Consider the following 23,512-nt stretch of genomic DNA (forward strand, 5'->3'; position numbering starts at 1 on the left):
TTATGCCTCTTTTTAGTTGTCTGATTTTTAATTTTATCTATCACTGAAAGTGTTAGTTGCTCAGTCATGTCTGACCCTTTGTGACCCCATGGATTGTAGCCTGCCAGGCTCCTTTGTCCATGGAATTCTCCAGGCAAGAATACTGGAATGGGCTGCCATTTCCTTCTCCAGGGAATCATCCCAGCCCAGGGATCGAACCCTGGGTCTCCTGCATTGCAGGCAGATTATTTACCATCTGAGCTAGCAGGGCTAGGTGGTTAAATTGGAGAGGATGGTTTAGAAAGGGAGAAGCATTCTGACCAGAAGTTCTTCTTAGATTCTGAAGCTTCATGAAATCTGTGGGCTATATATTCTGCCTTCTACTAAGTATGTGGCCTTGGGAGAGCCTTCTTATCTTACAGATATTAGTAACTAGCTGACTAAAAGTTTTTTTTTTTTTTTTTAACTGTTGATAATCTGAAATATGGGCTTCCCAGTTGGCTCTAGTAGTAAAGAACCCACATCTCTTATGCAAGAGACAGAAGAGATGCAGGTTCGATCCCTAGGTCTGGAAGATGCCCTGGAAAAGGGCATGGCAACCTACTCCAGTATTGTCTGGAGAATCCCATTGACAGAGGAGCCTGGTGGGCTATAGTCCATAGGGTCACAAAGGGTCAGACACAACAGAAGTGACTTAGCACAATTTGAAACAAGAATAGTGACTATTCCTGGGAGGAACGTGGGAAGGGATGGATTGGGAAATAGGGGGACCTACAAAGGCATTTGTAATGATCTATTTCTTAAGTTAGGTTGTGGGAACACAGATATTTATTTTATTAGAATTCTTAAACTGTACAAAATATATTTTTATGCATGAAATATTTCATGATTCTTTAAAATGTCCATACTGTTATTAAATGAAGTAACATGAAGTGCTGAAGTGCTTTGTAAAGAGTCATAGCAGGGAGCAGATATTGGGTATTACTTCTCCAGGCAAAGGAGGCTTGAGCTGGAATACAGACTCGACCTTTGAAGAAGGTTTTATTTCTACAAGAAAAGGGGCAGTAAGTTAAGATGCTGTTTACATGGAGGTGTCATAAGGGGAGCAGTGGTGAGCCTGAGTTCTCCCTCCCCTCCCACCTCCTGCCTCAAGTATGAGTCACCTGCCCAGGCTCTGGACGATGGTGACGCAGCCATGGGAGCTCGTGCAGCGCTGCAGGGACGGCTGGGCCTCCACCTGCCCACTGCTGGGGTCAAAGGTGAAGACCCTGTCGGTGCTTTCCCCGAGATCATCCCGCCCGCCGAGGATGTGGACTTTCCCATCACACACAGTCACGCCACAGCTCTCCTGGGGGGACAGACAAAAAGACAATTAGCTATGTGGTCCGGCCAGGGGCTCCCTCTGTCCCTAACAGGCTAGGCCAGACAACAAAACTTTGACCCAGAGTATGAGCAGACAGTCTGGATGGTAGAGAAGTAGGAATTGGATGGACCTGACTTGAAGCTCTGGCCTGACCCTTACTAAATGAATGACCTTAGACAAGTCATTTCACCTCACTGGGCCTCAGTTTCCTCACCTGCCAAGTAAGAATAACAGTACCTTCTTCATAACGTTCCTTTAACTTAATGAGAAAGCACATAAAGCATTTTACGTAGTGCCTGGATTATAGTAAGCACTCCAATAACAGTAATTACCACCACCACCATCTTCGGATCTCAGAGAAGCCAGAAATCTTAGGCTCCTAGAATTACTGGAGATCAGAACTGGCAAGGACCACCAATCCATCCACATCCCTAGATACTCTCAGGAGCTTTGGAGAGGGAACAGAACAGTGAGGAGGGGCAAGGAATGCAGAAGTAGAGCATCCGAGGGCCGAGCACCTCCCTTCTCTAATACCAGTGAGGCAAGGGAACTTAGCAAGGCCCCTCTCTGCCTCCTTCCTCCTCCCACAAGAAGCTACCAGGTAGTGGCCTACAGAGCAGGAGAGACTGCAGGGCCACTGAGACCAAGCTCCCCATCCAAAGCTACAGCACTTCGGGGCTGGGATTCCAGGTTCTGCCTCACGTGGCCTTGCTGGTGGCCTCAACCTCTCTAAGGCCAGTCTTCCTACCTTTGAAGCCCAAGGCTGATTATCATTGTAAGGACTAAACTAGAGAACATGTAAAACCACCTAACATGGAGTCAGACTCACTACCTCTGAGATCCAGATCCTTAGAAGTGAGTCTTTACCCTCCTCAATGGAACCAGTGCCAGGGCTGTACCCAGGAGCCTCCACTCACCACAGGGCTGGGGAGGACAGCTGCCTCCCCCCAGACATCTGTGCCAGGGTCGTAGGTGAAGATTTTGCTCATAAGGCCACCAACCACATAGATGGTGTTCTCCAGGGAGACAGCGTCAAGGCACCGCTGTGAGAAGGGAGCCGGTGACCGCAGGCTCCACCGGTCCTCCTTAGAATCAAAGCACTGCACCTGAGGGGCAGGAGTGGCAGTGGTGAGGCCTCAGCCCCTGACTGCCCCGCTGCCCACACCTCTCACTTCTCTCTGTTGGGGGCGCTCATTCAGCACATTTGCCTATGTCCACCAGTTCTGAGCTTGGGTCCCTCCCCGCAAGTGTGCTCTGCCTGGTTCCACATTCTAGCCCCTCTCCCTGGACTCCTGTTGTCAAAAGTTTTCTCATCTTTCAAGGTCCAGGAAGAGGTCTGTGTCCCAGGAGGTAGAAGTACTGTCTGCATTAGCGCTGCAGAGGGTTCTCAGAGCAGGTCCCCTATGAAGATGCATTCCTGGCTGCACAAACTGTCAACCCTCTTTCTCCTTTCTGGTGCGCTGAAGTCGCGACAAGGTTCCAGCTGGGGTGTCTTGCCGCCCCCATTCCTATAGCTGTCTATAGGCCTCCTAGGCCCACAGGTGTCTGTGCCCTCCACAATTTCTGAATGTTCGAACTGCTGCACAAGAAGGTGCTAAAGGGCATTCCCCCAGCCAGCCCAGGAAGCACACCAGGAAGGTGTGTGGGAGCGGCACTTTAGTGAGAGTCCTAGTTTTGGAAAGTTAGATCTCAGGGCCACATTCCTGTGAGGCCATCAGGCCAGGGAGGAAGCTGCCACAAGGTTTTGTTCACAAAAAGCCTAAATGTACAAAATTTGTACATTTTTTGATAGATGGAGAATTTGATAGGCTATGATTCAGCCACCCAGGAGACTATTACACAGACATCGAAATGATAGCTGTGAAGGGTCTCTAAGCAGGTAGGAAGTACTTACAGTTTGAAGAAGAAAAAGCAGGATAGAAAATTTTACTAGTGGATTGTAAAATTGAAACAGAAAAGCAAAAGTTAATTCAGAGGAAGCCTGGAAGGCAATGTACCAAATATTAATAGCAGTAGTTATCCTTACCTGACGAGATTATGGTTTCTATTTCTGTTTTCTAAATTTGCAATAATAAGTGTATTATATTTTCGAATGGAGGAAGAGCACTTTAACTACCATTGCCCTCACTTAAGTTTTTAAATCTTTGAAACCCATATGGCACCAGGCCAAACATTCAGGTCCAGACCTACTGTGTGACCTTGGAGTCCTTTTTCTGAATTCATTTCCTTGCCTGAAATATGGGGAGGACGACTCGGTGCTGTCGATTAAATCAAGAAAATGGACAAAGACATGAAAGAGGTAGCTCTGCTCTGGGCACACAGCAGGCCTCCCCCGCGCTCTGCTGGCCCACCTTGTTGGTGCTGACGCCATCCTGCCCAGCGCCCCCGATCACGTAGAGCCGGCCGGCGCAGGGGGCCACAGCGGCTGAGCTTACTGCCTCGGGGAGCGGGGCCGCGGACGCCCAGGTGTTGGAGAAGGGATCGTAGCGTTCCACGCTGCGCAGTCGACGCAGGCCATCGAAGCCGCCCACTACGAACAGCTGTGGATGAGGAGGTCACCTTGAGTCAGGGCTGCCTGCATCTCCGCCCCACAGCCGCAGGCTGGGTGTGGAGAAACTGTCCCACCCAGGGAGCATCCCAGCTCCTGGCTCCGCCTCTGCCCCGGCCACTACTGATCCTCCCTTAGATTTTCCTCTATTAATGGGGCCTGGTTTCTAGGATGGGTATTGAATGTGGATAGTGAAGTGAAGTCGCTCAGTCGTGTCCGACTCTTTGCGACCCCATGGACTGTAGCCCACCAGGCTCCTCCGTCCATGGGATTCTCCAGGCAAGAATACTGGAGTGGTTTGCCATTTCCTTCTCCAGGGGATCTTCCCGACCCGGGGATCAAACCCAGGTCTCCTGCACTGCAGGCAGACGGTTTAACCTCTGAGCCACCAGGGAAGCCCAAATGTGGATAAGATCTGCAAAATAACTGGCACCAAGTTAATGCTTATGGACAGCTATAAAAATTACTATAGAAATACTATAAAAATAGCTAGTAATTTCTTAAAGGTTTACCACCTAACTTAACTGACCCATTTAATTTGCATTTCTGAACCTGGGGTGTAACTTACAAAGATAATTGGCAGGTTTTGTTTTTTTTTTGGTTGGTCTTAAGTGGCAGAGTCAAGATTCAAACCTAGGTTCTTTGACCCCAGAGCCCACACCCTTGACCTCCTGACTACCAGACTGTACTGTCGTTGCTATTTTTATTAGCATTACCATTATTAAGCAACTTGGAGCAAGTTCTTTTTCTTTTAGGTGCCCTAGATCCCTTCTTAAAGAGAGGATCCTAGAGGGCCCTCCCCGAGAAGGCCACAGATCTCTGCCTTGGGCCCAGGGTGGCAGCGGCGAGGCGCCCCTACCTGCCCCTGCACCACCGCCATCTTGTGTCTCCACCGGCCCCTGTGCAGCGAGGCCACTTTGATCCAGGTGTGCAGATGGGAGCTGAACATCCACACATCACGGCTGTTGATGTGGCCTCCTAGGGGGAGAGAAGCAGCTGTCGTCCCCAGGCCCTCTTGCTATCCCCTATCCCCAGGGCACTCCGGGAGAGCAGGGGCTGTGTTTTATTCTCTGAATCTCTAGGGCCCAAATCTCAGGGAGGGCACAGTCCACTGGTATCAAATCGATCTTTGCCATTGTGCCATGACAACAGGGAAATTGTTGACTCCCTATAAAATTGTGTTGTCATGGGAATTAACTAATATAAGCTGCTTAGCATAATGCACAGCACATGGTGGGCTAGATAAAGAGAAGTGGTTAATACTAATCTGAATTGAAGTAAACACTGCTGAATAAGGGGTGGAGTCACACCAGCGATTGCTCTGCAGTACCTCTACAGCATGGTGGTGGTGGTTTAGTCACTAAGTCCGGCCCCATGGACTGCAGCCCACCAGGCTCCGCTGTCCATAGGATTTTCCAGGCAAGAATACTGGAGTGGATCGCCATTTCCTTCTCCAGAGGATCTTCCTGACCCAGAGATCAAACCCAGGTCTCCTGCATTGCAGGCAGATTCTTTACCGACTGAGCTATGAGGGAAGCCCACCTCTACAGTATCAACAACTGTAGGTTATCAAAAGGATCTGGTTGGAGGAAAAACAGGGCATGAAATAATGAGCCAATCCTGTGGGACTCCATTTATGGCCTCCACCCTCACCAGAAACATAGATGTCATTGCGGAGAGTACACGTTGCGAACTCTGAGCGAGCATAGCCAGGCAAGCTGGGCAGCGGGGTCCAGCGCCGGCTGTCTGGATGGTAGGCGTCGGTGAAGGGCAGCTTCAGGAGCCCCTTTCGGTCACAACCACCGATGACCACGATCATTTCAGCTAGGTCCATGAATCTGGCAGGGGGACAAACCCAATGCTGGTTAAGCTACACCCAAGTTTCAGCCTTTTCACCCTCTCATCGACTGCACTATGTGGTCCTGCTCCCCTTCTGCTCCCCATCCTCCCCATGTTGGACTCTACCACTTTCAACCTCCCCTCTGGCTATTGAGGGGAAGAGGATCATTACTCCTGACCCCATGTTGCTGATCTCTAAGTTACAGGAAAAGAATGCTTACAAAGCCCTCACCCTTACTTAGAAAAGTTATCTTGTTTAATCGACTTTGGCTTTCCAAAGGTTATATAGCTGAAAGTAACAGAGCTAGAATTCAAGCCCATTCTCTTGACCTCCATCGGGGAGTAATTTTGCCATGTCCCTCCTCCTATAACCATACCATCTCCTAAACCCATCCCCTAATCACGAAATCCATTGAACCAACAAGGTACACACCCTTTTAGCAAAGCATTCTCCCCTCCCATTGACCCCTCAGACTTCTGACTCCACCAGAATTATTAAACCCTTTAGCCAGTTCCTACCTAATTCCTTTGACAAATACTGAACATCTTGTACTCTTGTTCCAGGCCCTGAGCTTACTGTTGGAGATACATTGATGACTAAGACAGACTGTCCCTTATTCCTTCGAGAGCGACAGACCATCCTGACTACTCCACCCAAAGCCTTTGGTCTGATGTTCCAGGGGTGGGAGTATGCCTCTTTCATTTTTCCCCAGCCTATTTTAACCCCTTACAAGACCGCGCTCCCTGAGGTTAAACGGTGTCTCCAAATCACTCCGGAGACTACACGGGACAGTTTGTACATGAGAATTTTTCAAGGACCCAGAATCAAGCCTATGAAATGTCTGTTGAGTGTATGACAATCTCATTCAAGAGGCATGATCAAGTGATAGGATTAAAGGACGGTGGAGGATTGTGCGAGCGGCTGAAGAATGCCTGAGTAAGGCAGGGCGGGAGGCATACCTCCGCGGCCGGGCTCGAAGTGCGCTAGACTCGCGGCCCAGGATGAAACAGGCGCGGGCCTCGAGAAGCAGCGGGCGGCACTCGATGCAGGCCTGCAGCAACTCATCGGCCTCCACCTTCTCCAGGAAGTAGGCGGGCGCCAGAAGGGGCAGTCGCACGTGCTCCAGCAGGCGCCGCAGCTGGCCGCGGCGGGCCGGCGCGTCGTGGCGCACCCAGCGCATGGCCGCCTCGAACACGGCCTCCTCGTGCGCCACGCCCAGCGCCGGGTCTGCCAGCAGCGCTGCCACCTCGTCAGGCGTCAGCTCCAAGAAGTCAGCGTGGCGCGCCACTTCGGCGAACGCCTGGCGCAGCACGCGGCCGCAGCGCTCAGCCAGAGAGGCGAGGGAGAAGGCGGCGGCCACGCGGCGCAGCGCCAGGCTGTTAGCGGCGCGCAGGCGACCCTCGAGGAAGCGCGCGCAGGCCTCACGCAGGCCCGCCACGCCCAGCCGCTCAGCCAGCGCCAGCACCGCGGCCGCCTCGTCCTCGGCGCGCAGCCGCACGCCCGCGCAGTACACGTAGTCGAGCACTACGGCCAGGGCCGTCGCCACCGCTGTCCCGGCGGGGCCTGGCGCCTCGGGCACCACGGGCACCACGGCCAGACCACGCTCTGGCCGCCCGGCCGCGAACAAGCTGCGGAAGTAGGCACTGCCCGCGCTAAGCGCCGCGCGGTGGCACGGGAAGTCGCGGCCACCGGCTCGCAGCACCACGTCGGTGAGGATGCCGCTCCGCCGGTACGCGTTCAGGGTCTGCAGGACACGCTGCGCGTGGCAGGACCCCGCGCATGGCGCCTCGGAGCCCCACTCCGACTCCTCCAACACCGGGCCGTTCAGCATCCTGCCGGGCAAAAAACAGACAGCGTCGGCAAATCCATCTGGCTGGGGCCCTGCTAGAGGACAAGAGGCCCCTCTTCCATCATTCCTTCTTTAGTTCACTAGTTTACCCAGGCAGGTGCACACGATCTTAACATGTGTTTCACCCCTCCCCCCCCATTCATGCAACCGCACTCCCTTCCATATACCCATCGAGATTCCAAATGGCCTCAAAGAGCTGGTCCCTGCCTACCCAACAGGCTAGACCCGTAGTTGTACCCACTTACCCACTTCAGCCATATTGCTCTTCCTGTGCTTCAGGCTCGCTAAGCTTTTCCCTGTCAGTCTCAGCAGGAGACAGATGGCATACTTTTAACGGGTAATTTGAGAAGACTCTAATAAAGGAAGGATTTACAAAAGCATAGGCAGTGCTTTGGGACTCCTACAAAGGATAAAGCAATGCCACGTGGCTACCAACAGCCAGGAGACTTTACCTCCCAAGGTCTAAAGGCAGAGGGCTGGGAGGTTATTGGAAACTATACAAAATACCTGTATGAGAGCCCTCTGACAGGAGCTGCAGCCTTTGGTCAAGGAATTCTGGTGACCTCACAAAGATCCAGTATGTTTGGGGGAAGTAGGCGCTGACCCTCTCTCCTCATCCCATCTGCTCGCCTAGGGATCTCTGTAGATGCTCCCCATTAACCACACACTGATTATACTAGTTAATATCTGCCCCTCCCCAAGAGTACAGGATCTGGCCCATAGTAGGTGCTCAGTTAGTGCCTGCTCAAGGTCGAGTGAATATATTGAGCTGGTGTTTATTGAGAGCTCTTTTCTGTGAAAGGCAGTGAACAAGATTGTCCCTGCCCTCCTGGAGCTTCCATTGAGGTGGGATCCCCTGAGGAAATACAGAGCATTAGGGGAGCTAAGAAGGGGCACTGCACCCAGTTGGAGGGGAGTCAGGGAAGGCATCCTTGAGAAGAGACAGAAGAGATAGAATTAGCCAGGTGAAGGAAAAGGAGTCGGAGGGAGGAAGTCTCCAGCTGAGGGAACAGCCTGTGCAAAGACCCAGAGGGAAAGAAGGCATGAGGTTAAGCGCCCAGCCTGGGAGGGAAGTTGACCCTCTTTCTAGTAAGTTCTCTGTTCTCTAGGAAGCCCCGTGGCGGGTGGTGGGAACACTGGCTCTAAGGACTCATCCAGGTGCTGGTCCTGCCTCTGCCACTGACTCGCTCGCTGTGCGACCTGTGCAACAGCTCCCCTTTAGTTTCCTCATGTGAAACAGGGTCATAAATGCCTCCCTTGTGCAGTGGTTGTGACCTGGTGACTGTTAAATGGAATGTATGAGAAGTGCTAGGTTTATAGTACCAACTGAACAAATGTTTCCTTACCCGGGAGGAAGGGAGCACATCACATATGTTAGTTGCTTTTATGTACATAATTTCATTTGATCCTCAAAAACCTGAAGTTTCTTTAGACTCTTCCTTTTCTTTTTTAAGTTTGTCATGAGGAAGCAGTCACATAGATAGAACCTGCCCTTCAGAGGTTGCTGTGAGGGTCAAAGGAGGGGTGTCTGTGAAAGCATTCTGTAGCCTGAAGGGCTGTAACGAATTGCTTATGAATTGGCCATTATGAACACGCAGCCTCTGCTTCCATACCTCCGGGGACAGGGGGCTCACTCCTTTATGTGGCCACTTACTCTAGGGGAGCAGACGTCTGCTCTCTGCTCCTTGCCCTTCCCTCCGTTCTCCTGATCCCAGCTGCCATGCCTCCTCTGAGCCTGCTTTGCCCTGGGAGTCAGATCTTGCTTAGTAGTCAGTCTGGCTTTCACTGTTTATGCCTGGGCCATCCTTGCTAGTGGATCCCCTGTCTTTGCATCAAAGGAAATGAGCTCCATGGTGGGCAGGGTCCCAGCAAGTTAACTACTTTGCCCAAGTAGAGGGGCTGAGCCCTGCACGCACTCTGCATGCCCCGTGGCTCAGCCACACTTGCCAAAGTGGGGGCATGTCTCAGGAGCAGCCTGGGACACTGGCAGGAGCTGGGAGGGGTCATGGGAGCACGCTGCCCTCCTTCTGTTCTCCACTGGTTGAGAAGGCAGCCACACTCTGAGCTGAGATCCAAGAAGGCAGATTTCATCAGCATCAGGAAGGACTTCTCTCTGCAGAGACGTCCTGGCACAAGGGGAGAGGGAGGGAGTCCCCTTGGGGGAAGTGCAGCAGTGTTTTTTCATTCATTCTCCTACTGTTTACGGCACTGGCACTTAGAACACACTGACACATCAGACCGAGTTTCCGCCCTAGGGATTTCCCGTCTGGGGGCTGAAGAACACCCCACTGGAACATGAAAGGTAGGGTTCCCTGGGCAGAGCTTGATTCAGTTTTCTCTCATCCCAGCTAAGAGTCTAGGTACCTCAAACTGAGGGTCCTGACACAGACTGAGGTACCCAGCCCCTAGAAGTTGACATGTCACCCTCTTTTTCACACTCACACCCACACCTACACACACACACTCAGACTTGTAGACACCACCCAGCCAGGGCAGCGCTGCCGCCTAAGTCCCCAGCTGTACCTGGCACTTACCTGGCCATGACCTCTCCTGGGCACTCTGCGGCTGCTGCTCCTGCACTGACCACTCCTGTTTGTCCTGCCGCCTGCACCCCTGGCAGCCTGGGTGCAATGTCCCTGCCACTCTGCCTGGACTCCCGCTCAGGCTCAGCTGCAGGAGGACAAAGGGGATGGACGCTGGTCGGTGGGGGGGGGGGAGTGGGGGGGAGGGGAGAATTAAGGGGGAAGGGGAGGAGGGGACACTGGGCTTTTGTTCTGCTCTTGGACCAGCCCTGGGAGGGGGAGAAGGGAGGAGCTGGGAGTAGGTGTAGGATTGACTGTGCAACTCGGGGATCCATGTGCCCAGATTGGGGGTGATCTGGCGCTGGTTGTGCCCTTGAGTGATACGTGGATGTGAGGGTGTGTGTGCGTGCAGGTGTTCCAGGGTACGTGTATGTGCGTGTGGGAGTGCATGGGGATGTGGTGACCATGTGGCATTGGGGCAGATGTGACTAAGAATGTACCTGCGCAGCTTAGAGGTCTAGGTTTTCCTCCCGCCTCTGTGACTGTGCAGTGTCTGTGTTCCTGCTTTACAGCAGACATGTCATTGTGGGACTTTGTGTATCTGGTTACAGGCATTGCATGTGCCTGTCTTTGTCTGCATCTCTGTGTGATTGTTCATCTCTGTGACAGGGGTCTGTCTGCATACAACAGGGGGCTGTGTCTCGTGGACTGTGTGTGTGGACAGCGTATGGTCCCTGGCTCTGTGGTATGGTATGAGCTGAGATGGCTTTCACTCAACAGTGTACCCACCCTTGGAGTACAGTCAGGCAGGCGTGATGGGTGTGGGGGAGAGAACAAGGCAGCTCTGGGCCGGCCTGGAGTCCTGGAGCCAGAGAGAGGTGGCACCCTGGGTTGGTGTCTGATCATTTGCTGCCTCTATGCAGGGCCATTGGGCCTGGTGTCTTTGGGGCAGGCAAGGGGGGTTTGTCTTCATGGAAGAGGGCAGCAGACTCTGGGGAGGTTGCCTGGACAAGAACCTGGATGGGGCAGGACACCTGGGACCTGGCCCTGGCTCTGCCGGGATTCTGCGTGCAGCTCCAGGCAGATAACTGCCCAACCCTTAGCCTTGGTTCTTCATTTCAGCAGGATTGGTAGTCTAGTTGTGGTTCTGGCTTCGTTTTACCAGGGTGCTGTGAAATCAAGAGGGGTTTGTGAAAGCCATGTGCCATGTGGAGCAGAGTGGGTGAAACTGGGATCCTGTTGGAACCCGCCCCAGCAATGCTCAGGCTGGCTGAGTTGGTGGAAGGAATTGTAATGGGAGGGGTCAATGGCTAAGCATGTGTCCTGAGGCCTGAGGGAGTCTGTTCCAGGGACTCTGCTCCAGGGAATGGTGTATCCTGCTTCCTCCTAAGAAAGGATTGTACATGTGGCTCTATGTTAAAGGATGTGAGAGATTCGGGCACCATTATACTGGGGACAGAGGGTCCAGAGAGGGCGCTGGAGGGGGCGGGTAGGCTCAGCCTGGACAGGCCTCACCCAGTAAGGTCCAAGGTAGCAAGAGAGGAGTGGGTCTGTGGAGATGGCTGGAGGGAGGGGCCCTGTCTCCTGTTTCCCTGTGAAGGGGAGTCAGGCTGTCCTCCACAGACAGGGGGAGGTTACGAAGAGGGCACTGGGAAGGTGGGCTTCCCAGTAACTCCCCAGGTCAAGGGACAGGAGCCAGGGTTGAGCACAGGCTCAGCTGAGGGTGGAGAGGGGCCCAGCCATCTGCCTAGAGGGGGGACGGCCTCCATCTTCCCGTTGTTTGGGGTGAGGGGAGGCAGCCATACTGCCTCTGTGTTGGGGGGTGCAGGGGTCCAGTGTAGGGCTCTGGTGAGAGTGGGCTGCTGACTGGCTGTTCCACTCAGCACTCCCAGGCCCTTCTCCCTGCTCCTGAAGGCTCTAGGTTAACTCAAGTTGCCCAAGTGTGGCCAGGAGCCTGGAACATGCTGCCCAGTGGACCTAGGGGCACTGACTGGACAGGGAGGGGCTGGCATGAAAGACTGATTCCACTTTCCTGGGCAGGCCTGCCAGACACTGGAGAGGAGGTTACTGGAGTGTTTGGGTAGGGCAGTGTGCCCCACTGCTGACCCAGACAGTCCAGGTTTCACTCACACTTCCTCATGCCCAGGGAAAGCTGGAGCTGACCTCTACCCCAGGAAGGGAGCACTTGGCAGATGTTTGAAAAGGGGAAAGGAGGGAGAGTCCCCCAAGAGTTTCCAGAGGGACGGTCCTAGAGGTTAGTGTGGGGGCCCAGTCTGGTTTCCAGCATTGGGAGGGATTTTTCTTTTCTTTTTCTGAATGAAGCCTCCAGACCCCAAGAATTTTATTCAGCAGGCCCCCATTTGGAGAAGAGACATACCCCTTGGTTCCCACGAAGCACCATGTTTATTTAATGCAGGCTGGAACTGGGGTTCAGCCTCCCCGTTCCCCCTTAGGACACACCCAAGACCATGCAGACTCTTAGGACAAATATGGGAGTTACAGACATCTTCCCAGGGCGGGCAGGGAGCAGGGGTCCAAGGACTGAAAGACAAGGACATCTGTGATCCCAGGGGCTGTATTTTGGCTTTCAGCCCAGGTGCCCCCCTGCGCCAGGAATGGGAGTGGGCCTCTTCAGTCAAAGCCAAACCTCTGCCATCGGGGAGAGGCATCTCCTGACTAAGGGCCTGTTCCTCCATAGGCCAGGAGCTCAGAAACCCTTCATGTGACTGCTAGTCCCACTGGCCAGTCCTACAGTGGGCCCAGGAGCCCGCCCCGTCTGCCTTACCGTTCCCAGCTGGTCACGGAAGGTCCACAGCCAGGGTGGGGTCCTGGCTCTGCTGTACTAAGCTATGTGGCCAGGGATGGTCACTTTGCCTCTCCAAGACTGTCTCCCCCACCACAGGATGGGGACACTGGCCCCCCCGAACCCAGGACTCTTAAGGAAGCCCTAGTGCCACATGAGGCGGGGAAGGGGCCCACCACTCTGCCTCTCTCCCATTCACTCCCGAGAATGGCTCTTCCTCAGTCATGGGACCTGAATCCCAAACCCTGCAGGCTCTGTCCCCACCCTCCCACCGATAATTCAGAGATGAGACGCGTCAAGATGGCAGCTTTAATCATCCTGCCCAAGGCCCCTCAGGCTCCCTCCACTGCAGGCCTCCTTGGTCATACACCCACCATCAACCATGCCTGAACACTTTTCCCAGGTGGCCCCTGCTCTTGGCCACTGACGTGGGAACCTGAGGTCATGTCAGTCTGTGGATCTCCTGGGTCTGGATCCAGCAGCCCTGAGCCTGCTCTTGCCATCTCCAGCGGCTCCTGGGGGACATGGCCAGCATCAGCGGGAGGCTGGGTGGGGAGGACAGGTGTCCCCACCACTGGAGCAGGCATTCCTCCTGGGCCGAGCTTCCTTGTGCTTTGAGACTGACGGAAGAGCGGAGGTGCTGGGGCAGAGGCCCAGCCCAGCCCCTTGAGGCAGGAGAATCACCGAGAAGGCGGTTTCCTCACAGCACGGACAGGAGAACAGACACACGTGAGCACACGCGGGCGCCACGTCCTCTGCTGCTGCAGCGGGCATGGCACAGCCCAGTGACCCCCCCAAAGCTTCCAGGTAAGGATGCCAAGGAGGGCCTCAGGGAGTGGACCAAGCCCCGGGCCCCAAACTTCCCAGAAAACGGAGCCCCAGGCCTGCAGGGGCATCTGAGAGGCTAGAGGGGAGCCCCTCCAAAAGAGGCCGTGGCTGACAAGGGACCGGAGCCTATGAGGGGGCAGTGGAGTCAGCGCCCCGAGCATGCTTCTGCCAGCTCTGTGGGCTTCTCTTGTCTCCACACGAGGTACAGCTGGACAGATGGGTCTTCGGCTAACGCCCACTCCGGTCTGTGAGGGTCTTGGCACGGCTGCCGCTCCCCTGAGGGGCCACCGGGGCGGTGGCGCTGTCGGCATACGTGTCGTAACTGTTGTCCGAACATACGGAGAGCTCATCGGAGACCTCCATGCCATCGCTGATCTCTGCTGGGCCACAGGGAGGCAAGATGTGAGTGCAGGGAGGAGAGGGGACACATAAGGAGGGCTGGCAGATGCGGTGGGGAGGCGTGGCCTGTAGCAACTCCTGAGCAGGCACTTGGAGGCTGATGCAGCCTCAGGTTTCAGGTGTGGTATTGGTGTGTGAGTCTGGCATTCAAGGCCCTTCTCAGTCTCTGCAAACACTCTGGTTGCGCCTCATTCTCCTCTCCCCTGGAACTCCAACCTCAAGCCACAGAAAACTACCTGCACCCTCCTGAGCGTGGCACCCGCGTGTTTACTCTCCCTGGGGCTTTGCACATATTGGCCTGTCTCCTGGGCACGACCCCCCAACATCACCTCCTTTTCTTAAAATCTGGCTAAATTCTTCTCATTTCTGTTACTGCCCCCAGGCTGGGAGGGGGCCTCCTCACCCTGCCCCCTGCTGCTCCCCCTGCTCCATCACCATCTGTGACCCCCTTCAGCCGGAGCACTTCAAGGACACGGATGAAGCCTGGGCATCAGTGTTCCCAGTGCCTGGTGCAGTGCTGGACGCACAGCAGAGCCTCAGGAAAGGTCTGCTGAGGGCAGCGAAGCCTGCCCAACGGGACTCCAGGTGCCTGGGTGGGGCTGACGGTCCCTAGAGAGGGCTTCTCAACCAGGAATGGGCAGAGGGTAAGACCTGTGGTTGATTCCTCAGGGCCAGCACCCAGAAGGTGCTAAGTGAATGGCCTTTGGCACTGCAGGAAAGGTGAGGGGTGGGGTGCAGGATCTGACAGGCCTAAGTGCTGGCCTGCCTTCCATTCATTCTACCCGCCCTTTCTGGCTTCTCTGAGTCGGGTACAGCGCAGGAGCCTGAGGATCCCAGATGTCTGTTCTGGCTCCTCCTTCCAGGAGCTCCTGAGTGTTGCCAGAGAGCTGTGGAACACTAGGGTAGGCCCTCCAACCCAGCTCTGGTGCTCAGGGAAGGCTCCCAGGAGGAGGGTTTTGAGTGAGTGTAGAAGGAATCAAGTACCCTGGAGGCAAGAATCTGCATATCCTTAGCACCTGGAGCAGTGCCTGCCACGCCTTGAAAGAAGGGTGAATGAAGGAGTGACTGAATGAGTGGATGTTCACACAGTTGTTGGAGCCAGCCCCCCCTAAAACCACAACCACCCACTCTGGGTCCAGGTTCATTCAAGCAGCATTTACCAAGCACCCCTCTGGCATGGCACTAACCCTCACAAGTACTCTGTGAGGGAAACCTCGCCCATTTTACAGATGAGATGTCTGAGGCTGAGGTAGGTTAGGTAACACATTCTTGTTCACACAGCGAGGGGCATAAGCTGGGCTTTGAATCCAGGGCCATCTGGCTTGTAAATACCTCCCAGATCTCTCCTCTCCCATTTCCATGCCCACGATTCCCATCTGAATTATTGGTTTCCTTGCTTTCAGCTTCCCGTTCTAACCTACCACCCTCCACACTCGTTAGGGATTGAATTGTGGGGACTTCCCTGGCAGTCCAGTGGTTAGGTCTCCACGCTTCCACTGCAGGGGGGCATGGGTTCAATTCCTGGTCAGGGAACTAAGATCCCATAAGCTGTGTAGTGTGCCCACCCCCCAAAAAGAGGTTGAATTGTGTTCCCCTCAAATTCCTATATTCCTACACTCCGCATGTGACTCTTTTTGGTAATAAGGTCACAGCAGATGTAATTAGTTAAGGTGATGTCGTTAGAGCGGACTGGTGTCCTTGCAAAGGACAGCTTCAAACACAGAGATGCATTCGCAAGGCAAGGGGAGAGGCCAGGACCAGATTTTTCCCTCACAGCCCTATTGACACCTTGATCGTGGACTCAGCATTCCCAACTGTGAGACGATACATCTCTGTTTTTAAGCCACCTTTAAGCCATCTCTGTTTTAAGCACGTGGTACTTTGTTACAGCCCTACTGTAACAAAGGCAAACCTATCTGTGACCCTCCTCTGCTTCCAGAACAAAGCCCAAGCTCCTGACCACACAGGCCCAAGTGCCTCCCCAGTGCCACATTGGGGTGAACCAGCCAGAGGCACTCCCTTCAAGCCGTGCGGAGTGACCTGGAGTTCTTGGTGCCCAGCAAGTAGGCCTTCCTTGCTGCCTCTGAACACAGGCTGTTCCTGCCTGGAGTGCCCTTCCTTCCCTCTGCTTGCGCAGTCCTCACCTCAACCCATCAGCCAGGCCCCTCCTATCATTCCTTTCCATTTCAGTGACATCACTCCTCACAAAGTGGGCCTGAAACCTTCCTCACTGTCCCAGGGAGTGCTGAACCCCTCTCCTCCTTGCATCCCCATCTGTTATATCTAATTCTCCATGTATTTGTTTGTACAGCTGCTTCCTCCTTCAGTCTGGGAATGTCAACAGGCAGCAAGCAGGGGGGGAAATCAACATTTGTGGGGTTCCTGTATGAACCAGGCATATGGCAGGATGGACCTTCAAAGCAGACTCCTCCCCCAACCCCAGCATGTCACCCTAGCCCACCACCCCTGGGGCTGACACTGAGCCACAGGACCTGGAGCTGATGGCTGGAGGTGGAGGGGTGTGTGTGTGTGTGTGTGTGTGTGTGTGTGTGTGTGTGCTTCCGTGTCATTGTGACATGAAGCCAGGTGGGTATACATATGTCTGTGCCATGTGCCTGTCTGTACATGCTGCATGTGAAATACGTGTACACACACCCGTGTGAACCTGCAGGGTGCAGAGAACAGAGCCCGGAGCCTGTCTCAACCTGTCTGTGGAGTTGCACACCTGAGAAGATGAGCTTCTCCTTCATGATGCTGACGTCTCGGCTGGTCCGGCGTACTGCGGCACTCAGCATGATCTGCTCGGGGTTGTAGCTCCGGATGCCACCCAGGCGCCACCTGCAGAGACGGCCCCGTGGGCATCAGGTCCTTCCCCACCCTTCCTTGGAGCAGGGATCATGCCCACTTCCACAGACTCTCTGGAACTGGCCCGAGAGACCAGCAGGAATCTTGTCTGACTGTATAGAATCTGTGGGGAATCTGAAGCCCAGAGAAGGGCAGAGCTGGGGCCTGATCAGAGTCCACTGACTCTCAGCCACGGCTCTCCAGCCCTCTTACCTCCAGAACCCTACATCCACTCCCCTTGCCCAGGAGGATGCTTAGGGGTTGGTTAGTTATGTCTCAGGTGCCCCCAATTATACACCTGGCTCTCTTTGGATAGGACAAATTTGGGGGGTGCAGGCTTAACAGGCATGACTGATGACCTGCCCTGGGGTACAAACCAATCCTGGGGAGTCCCAGCTAATGTCACCTATAGCTCCACCATTAGGACCAGGCTGAGTGAAGCCAGTGAGGACCCCCAGAGAGGAAGTAAAGGAAAGGAAGGAGAAGAGGGGAGACAGCGGGGATCTTGTCTTCACGTGGGGATCAAGGCAAGGGTGCTGGAGTGACTTGGGGTGGGGCCTACTGCTGCTCCATTCTTACAGCCCTGGAAGAGTGGGGGTGCATATCCCCTAACAGGAAGGGGCAGGCTGGAGTGTTATCCCTCTAACGGCTGGGGCAAGGTGGGAGCAAAATTAATTGAATGGGTTGAGGTGGGGCTGCATGGGGTGTGCAGGGACCAGGTGGAGCCAGGAGAACTGTTTCTTTGGTCCGGCCCAGAGCACAGTTTTGATTGTTACAGTTCCTCTGAATTAGCCCCAAATCCCTGGCCTCCGAACAGAGACTCTTCCTGCAATCTAAGAGAGAAGGACTCACTGGACCCCCACCCACACTCAGGGAAGCGGGGGATCAGCTTGGAAACAAAACCCAACTCCCCTGGGGCCCTAAGCCCTGCTGGAGTGGGTGGACGGAGCCCAGATTCCATGAGAAATCAATTGTTTCCAGATGGGATCGGCACAGCAGAAATGGACAGACAGATGGACAGGCAGACAGGTGGGTGAAGAGAGCAGACAGACACGGGGAAAGCAGGAGGCAGAGGGGAAGGCAGTCTGTGCTCTGGCCGGGCTGGCTGCCCTACACGCGCTCAAGAACAGCAGCAGGGTCTCATTTATCACTGCGTGCCTGGCACCAACCCCCATGCCTGCTGTGTGGTGGGTGCTGTAAGGAGTGTTGAGTGAATGAAGGGAAAAATGAGGCCCACGGGGAAATGATCTTCTCCCCCAGGGTCCTCTCCTCCATCAGGCCTTGCCTGACCCCCAGGAAGACAATCACGTCGCCCTGACCGTATCTCGAGTGGCCCAGCATGCCCACGGAGCACCCTGGGGCTCCGGGCAGAAGACCCGACTCTTTGCTACAGGCCCAGCACAGCACCAGCCAGCACGGGAGGACATCTGCCCACGGAGAGGATGGTGGAAATTCCAGGTAAACGGCCCTTCTCTGGGCTCAGCCTCACAGTCAGGGAGCCCAGGGCTCCTCTTCCTAGAAGCTGGTCAGTGAAGGTGCCTGACCTAGGAGGCACCTGCCCAAGAGGAACTTCTCATCTTAAAAATCAACATTAAACCCAGGAGGGAAGTGTCAGGCCCGGGTCTCTGCAGCAAGGTACATCTAGGACAGGAAGCTCAACCACTGGGGTCTCCTCCCAGGGGAAAGCTGGGAAGATGGTGCATATAGAGGAGAAGGGGAGGGTCAGCGTCAAGAGACAGGAAGTGAAAGAGATAAGAGAGAAAGGTAAACAGAGTGAGCAGTGGAAAAGGCAAACGGAGGCGGGAGGGCAGCAGGTGGGCACGGAGAGACAGAACTCGGTAGGCTGTGCTCCGGGCGTTGGGAAGGCCTCGCCCAAAGTGCCAGGCTGTGGCGGGAGGTGCGGGGGGGTTTTGCCCAGGCAGAACCCCCTCCACAGAGGGAGACACTTCAGTGCTGAGAGATGCCAGGTCAGCAACCTGCAAGGAAATGTCTGCGGGAGGAAGAGAGAGCAGGGGGACACACACGAAGATGGAGAGAGAGCGGGAGGGCTGCAGGGGAGAGGAGGGGAGTGAGGAAAGGGAGGAGGCTTCAGGCAGGGCCAGGGCCTGGGAGGGGGACCTGGGCCTCGGGCTCCGCGAGAGGCAGGCTTTCAGACGGAAGTGGAGAAGGGGGTGGTGAGGAAGAGGGAGAAAGAGGAACAGGAGGAGGAGGACCACACCAGAATTACCTGATCAAGTGATAGCTGTGAGATGCCAAGAGTGCAGCAGAGAGAGGGGAGGGGGAGAGAGGAGGGACATGCGCCGAATCAGAGCGGTATGGGGCAGAGAGAGAACGTCAGTCAAGAGCAAACCCCCCTCCCCGGGACCAGCCCACTCCCACTGCGACCACCACCCCAGCTGTCGTCCTGAAGGGTGGGGGGGAGCTGGCATGGGAACTGTGGGAACCCAGGCCCTGGGTGACACGGGGGGAGTGGGGAGACCAGCCCAGAGAGCAGCTGAAACTCACCAAGGAGTTTACACAGCAAATCTCCACCCAGCCTGGCTCCGGGCTCCCTGCTGGGTGCTCATTCCAGAAGCCACTGGGCTCTGGCTAAGGGGGACGGGCTGGGGGCCACTGGGAGGCCTCCTTCTCCCCTGAACAGGGTGGTCTGGTCAGGATGTCTCCCGGCCAAGGGCTCAAGAGGATGGGACCCCACCCTGTGGCTGGGGTGGGGACTGGCCTGTCTTGGGCAGGGGAGACCATGGAAGGCGGTCGGGGCCTACTCACTTCTGGAGTACGAAGATGCCAATGATGAGGGTGAAGGAGATCAGGTCGGCGGTGACCCACATGAGACAGTACTCGTCCGGGGGCTGTGGACAGATGGCCCGTGGCCAGCTTCCAGTCATGCTTGGTCCAGACCAAGGGCCCATGGGCAGGAGGACCACATGTCACCCTCAGACAGGGGCAGAGGAGGACTTGGAGGGGCTTGGGGTTTGTGTGTGTGGGTGTGTAGGATAAAAGAGAGCCACACAGTAGTCAGAGTAGAGGTGGTGGTGTGTGCTAACCCTAGAGGATTTATGTGTTTAAGGGAGCTTAACGCGAGAGTCAAAATATGAAAGACAAACAGCTGAGTGAGAGGCTGTGACGTGACGAGCGGGTGCACAGGTGAGTGTGGGTGGATGTGGCACCACGTGGATGGGAGCGTACGTGTCATTGTAGGCTGTGGAGTGTGGGAGCTTCCCCTCCAGGGGGCCAGGGAGGTGGCTAAGAAGGCAAAGCCTGCAGAGCCAGGCCCCACAGCCCCGTGATCTCAGGGGAGCTGTGGAAGAGGGGCAGGGACGGGCCAGATGCACTTTCTGCTGTTGGTCAGCTCCTATGGCCTGGAAATTAGTGTGCTCGTAGCTGCTGCCGCCATGTCAGTTATTTCATCTCATTCTGAGCTGAGCCTTTGGAGATTTTCAAGGACAATGGGTGGGTGGATAAAGATAACCACCCAAATCCTAGATGATTCACTGACACTGGCAATGTCTTAGCCATAATGAGAGCCTCCATCTGCCTTTCATGACTTCAGGGAAGTGGCAGTGGGGGCAGTGGATGGAGGTCAAGGGCTCCCCAAGACCCCTGGTTGGCAGAGCCGAGACTAGCACTCGGCCAGTCTTCAGTTGCTCGACCAATTGAAATGTGGTTTCATTAGCTATACTCTCTGAGCAGATTTCAGTGTCTCCTATTCTTGCCCTCATGTTGCCCTCTCTTCTCAATTACTTTCCTTCCTTTAAAACAAAATGTAATAATCCTCAAAACCAAAAGAAAACTCGTTGTTTATTTCTCTAGGGCTCTTGGTGTTTTTCCCATTTGGCTCAGGCCCAGGTTCCTCCCACCTCCCAGTATCTCCTGACCTTAGGTCAGAAGAATCTTCCTCACGTCCCCCTAAGTGTTCCCTCCACCCCTAACACCTCACCAGAGAGCCGCAGGTGTGGAGCCTGCTCCCCACTCCTGGGAGTCACAGGTAGCTATCAGACCCCCAGTAATCCTCCAACTCACCATGATCCAGAGTGGGGAAGGCACCTGGGACAAGGTGTGGGAGTTGTCGGAGGTGACGGATGGGACGCCTGCGCACCACAGCAGGGAGAAGAGCCACGGGGCATTGACCGTGTACAGGTTCACACTCAGGTTCCAGGACGCATAGTCCCTGTGGGGCAGCAACAGAGGCCGGTCAGCCCTTGGGCCTGTGTGGGAAGCCTGTAAAGCCTGGTCCTTCACACCCCCATACCATGCTCACAACTGGTGGAAGGAACCTCTGTTCCCAGAGGGCCAAGCTCACACACAAGCCCAGGTCTGCCCGATGCTCTCCACCTCTCCTCTCTGAGCCCGGAGCCCGCGTGTCCAGTCCTCTGGGTGAGTCTGGCTGGGTAGGGTAGGCACCTGAGCTCCTGGCGGGACACCTGAGTGTAGCGCAGGTTCAGCCGCTGGATGTGGCCTCTCCTCAAGCTGGCGGCCGCCTCCTTGGAGCCTGACACCTGCTGGAAGCCGGGAGCCACCTTTTGCACGAAGGGCCTCTGCCTGTTGGGCAGCCACAGGACCTGCAGGCAGGAGAGAGGCAGCCTCTGATTTCTCTTCTATAAATGGGGAAGGGTGTCTATCCCTTCTGGAGCACCTGGAGGGGTTAAAAGAGGCGGGACCTGGCACACAGTGAAAGCCTACAGGTAATAAGGTGGTCCTCTGGACCATCTCCAGAGGATGTGGTCCCAGCCAAGGCTAGGAACTGCTCCGGCAACACCTCAGGGAGTTTTCCCTCCAGACCCTAGTCAGGACAAGATCGATAACCCCCCAAACGTCCACTACTCTGCACATGGACACCAGCGTCTGCTGTGCTGCCATAGTTGGTATCAGATTCTTTTGATTCCCAAGTATTACACCCCGAGGATGTGGGCAGCAGTTCACGGGAGTACTGTGTTCCCAAGAACCTGGCCCTGCTCCTGCCCTTTGTATATTTTAAAGGACCTCTTTGTTTCCTTCTCGTCCCTAGGGTGAACCCTGTCAGGAAGGTGTGGGGCATGCTACCCTCATTTTACTAATGTAGAAACTTGAGGTATGGAGAGGAGTTTATAGCTGGAACTAAACTCCAGGCAGGCCTGGTCTCCCTGCGGCCAGGGGCTGGGCGGGGCTCCCCAGGGGCGGGGCGGGGCCCCCCAGGGGCGGGGCTCCTTGTGCTTCAGGGCCTCACCTGGTGCTGGGGGAAGCCTGAGTGCAGAAGGGCCTCCAGCGTGATGTTGAGGAAGCTACTGCGGTAGGGGTGCTCCCGCGGCGGGTCACGCAGGTTGAGCAGCAGTGTGGCATTGCCCTTGGCCAGCTCCAAGAGCTCCACTAGTCGGCAAATGGACTGGTTTTGGGCCTCCCTGTGGTCGGAGGGTGACAGGGAGCTGGCTGTCCAGAACGGGTCCGTCTATCAGAGATAGGGACACACATGGTGGCCTCACCAGTCCTATGGGGCCTCCACATGCCTTCCTGGCTATGGAACTTGGAGACCTCTGAGCTGCCAGTGTCTGCTGGTGTGTGCAAGTCAGGCAAACTGAAGGCTGTGGCCCCATGGGGACTCTAGATTAACCCAACCTTAACCTCTCTATCCCAGTCTGCTTACCAAAAGAATTATTTGCTTGGAACCTTTCCCAGACCGCAGTACGTTTCTCCTTTAGTACCATTTCAGATCAGAGAACCGACTTTGTCTAGTTTTACAGTGTTAACAGTTTTAACTATTACTATCACCATCAACTTTTTCTGGTAGGGGGGGCAGAACCAGAACAGGCAGTGACAGCCACGATATCTGGGCCGCAGTGGCATGAGCCAAGGAGGCCGCCAGCCAGCCTGGCTGTGAGTCAAGGAAGCTGGGCGTGTGAGGGTCGCCTGAGTGGCGGGCGGCCCCGGGTCCTCTCTGTGGAGTCCCGCCCATGCTTTCCATGCCTAGGACTGGGACAGGTGCTGCCAGACCTTCAGGAACCACTGGCCGGCGTTGAGCTTCTGCAGGATGGTCCAGTTGAGCATGGAGGCGGGCCTGCGGGCGAGCTCCGGGAACTCCTCCTCCACGTTGGTGGTGCGCCGCAGGGTGGCGTCGTGCATGAGGAAGGGCACCCCATCCAGGCTGCGGGAGGGTGGGGCCACCGAGTCACTGCCCACCCGGGTCCCTCACCTGCTCGTCCCACTCTTTCCTGCCCACCCACTTACACCAGCCTACCAAGGGGCTCAGGAAGGCTCTGCCCCTCTTTGGCCTCAGGTGTCCTGACTGCACAGGGAAGTCAGTGGACTGATAGGTGACTCCCTCTGGCTCTGAGGGTCAGACAGGGCTGGGGACGGCTGAGGAGGAAGGGCTGGGCCTATTGGCAACCTTGGAAGGCAGGTGCTATGTCATTTGATAATGGGGAGACTGAGGCTGGAGACAGAAGTATCTTAACTCAAGGCCTACCAGCCAGTGAGTGGTGGAACCTGGGTTAGAACCCAGTCCACGTGATGCCATATGAGAAGAGGGAAAATGCAGGCTCCTTTGACAAATTCCATCCCACTATC

At 55.3% G+C, this 23,512-nt stretch overlaps 2 protein-coding genes across 3 annotated transcripts in view; both read right to left on the minus strand.

The window, feature by feature from the left end:
- Positions 1-1,138: 1,138 nt before the first annotated feature.
- On the minus strand, positions 1,139-7,561 carry KLHL35 (kelch like family member 35). Its single transcript, XM_068989338.1, has 6 exons — positions 6,690-7,561; positions 5,544-5,728; positions 4,750-4,868; positions 3,694-3,882; positions 2,260-2,448; positions 1,139-1,327 (listed from the first exon to the last, which is right to left on the minus strand). Exons 1-6 carry the CDS (start codon positions 7,559-7,561, stop codon positions 1,139-1,141), a joined length of 1,743 nt encoding a protein of 580 aa, XP_068845439.1.
- A 4,957-nt stretch (positions 7,562-12,518) lies between these two features.
- GDPD5 (glycerophosphodiester phosphodiesterase domain containing 5) overlaps positions 12,519-23,512 on the minus strand; it is an 87,950-nt gene continuing 76,956 nt past the window's right edge. The window contains exons 11-17 of one of the 2 annotated variants that reach the window (XM_068988368.1): positions 22,940-23,090; positions 22,179-22,397; positions 21,377-21,534; positions 20,996-21,143; positions 19,742-19,824; positions 16,857-16,969; positions 12,519-14,109 (exon numbers count right to left, since the gene is read on the minus strand). In XM_068988368.1, the coding sequence (XP_068844469.1) occupies positions 13,961-14,109; positions 16,857-16,969; positions 19,742-19,824; positions 20,996-21,143; positions 21,377-21,534; positions 22,179-22,397; positions 22,940-23,090 (1,021 nt within the window). In that variant the 3' untranslated portion in view covers positions 12,519-13,960. Of the gene's footprint in view, positions 14,113-16,856; positions 16,970-19,741; positions 19,825-20,995; positions 21,144-21,376; positions 21,535-22,178; positions 22,398-22,939; positions 23,091-23,512 lie in introns of both variants that reach the window. The other variant, XM_068988367.1, reaches the window with a different exon arrangement.

The sequence above is a fragment of the Capricornis sumatraensis genome, chromosome 16 (genome assembly GCF_032405125.1).
Source record: "Capricornis sumatraensis isolate serow.1 chromosome 16, serow.2, whole genome shotgun sequence".
NCBI lineage: Eukaryota > Metazoa > Chordata > Mammalia > Artiodactyla > Bovidae > Capricornis > Capricornis sumatraensis.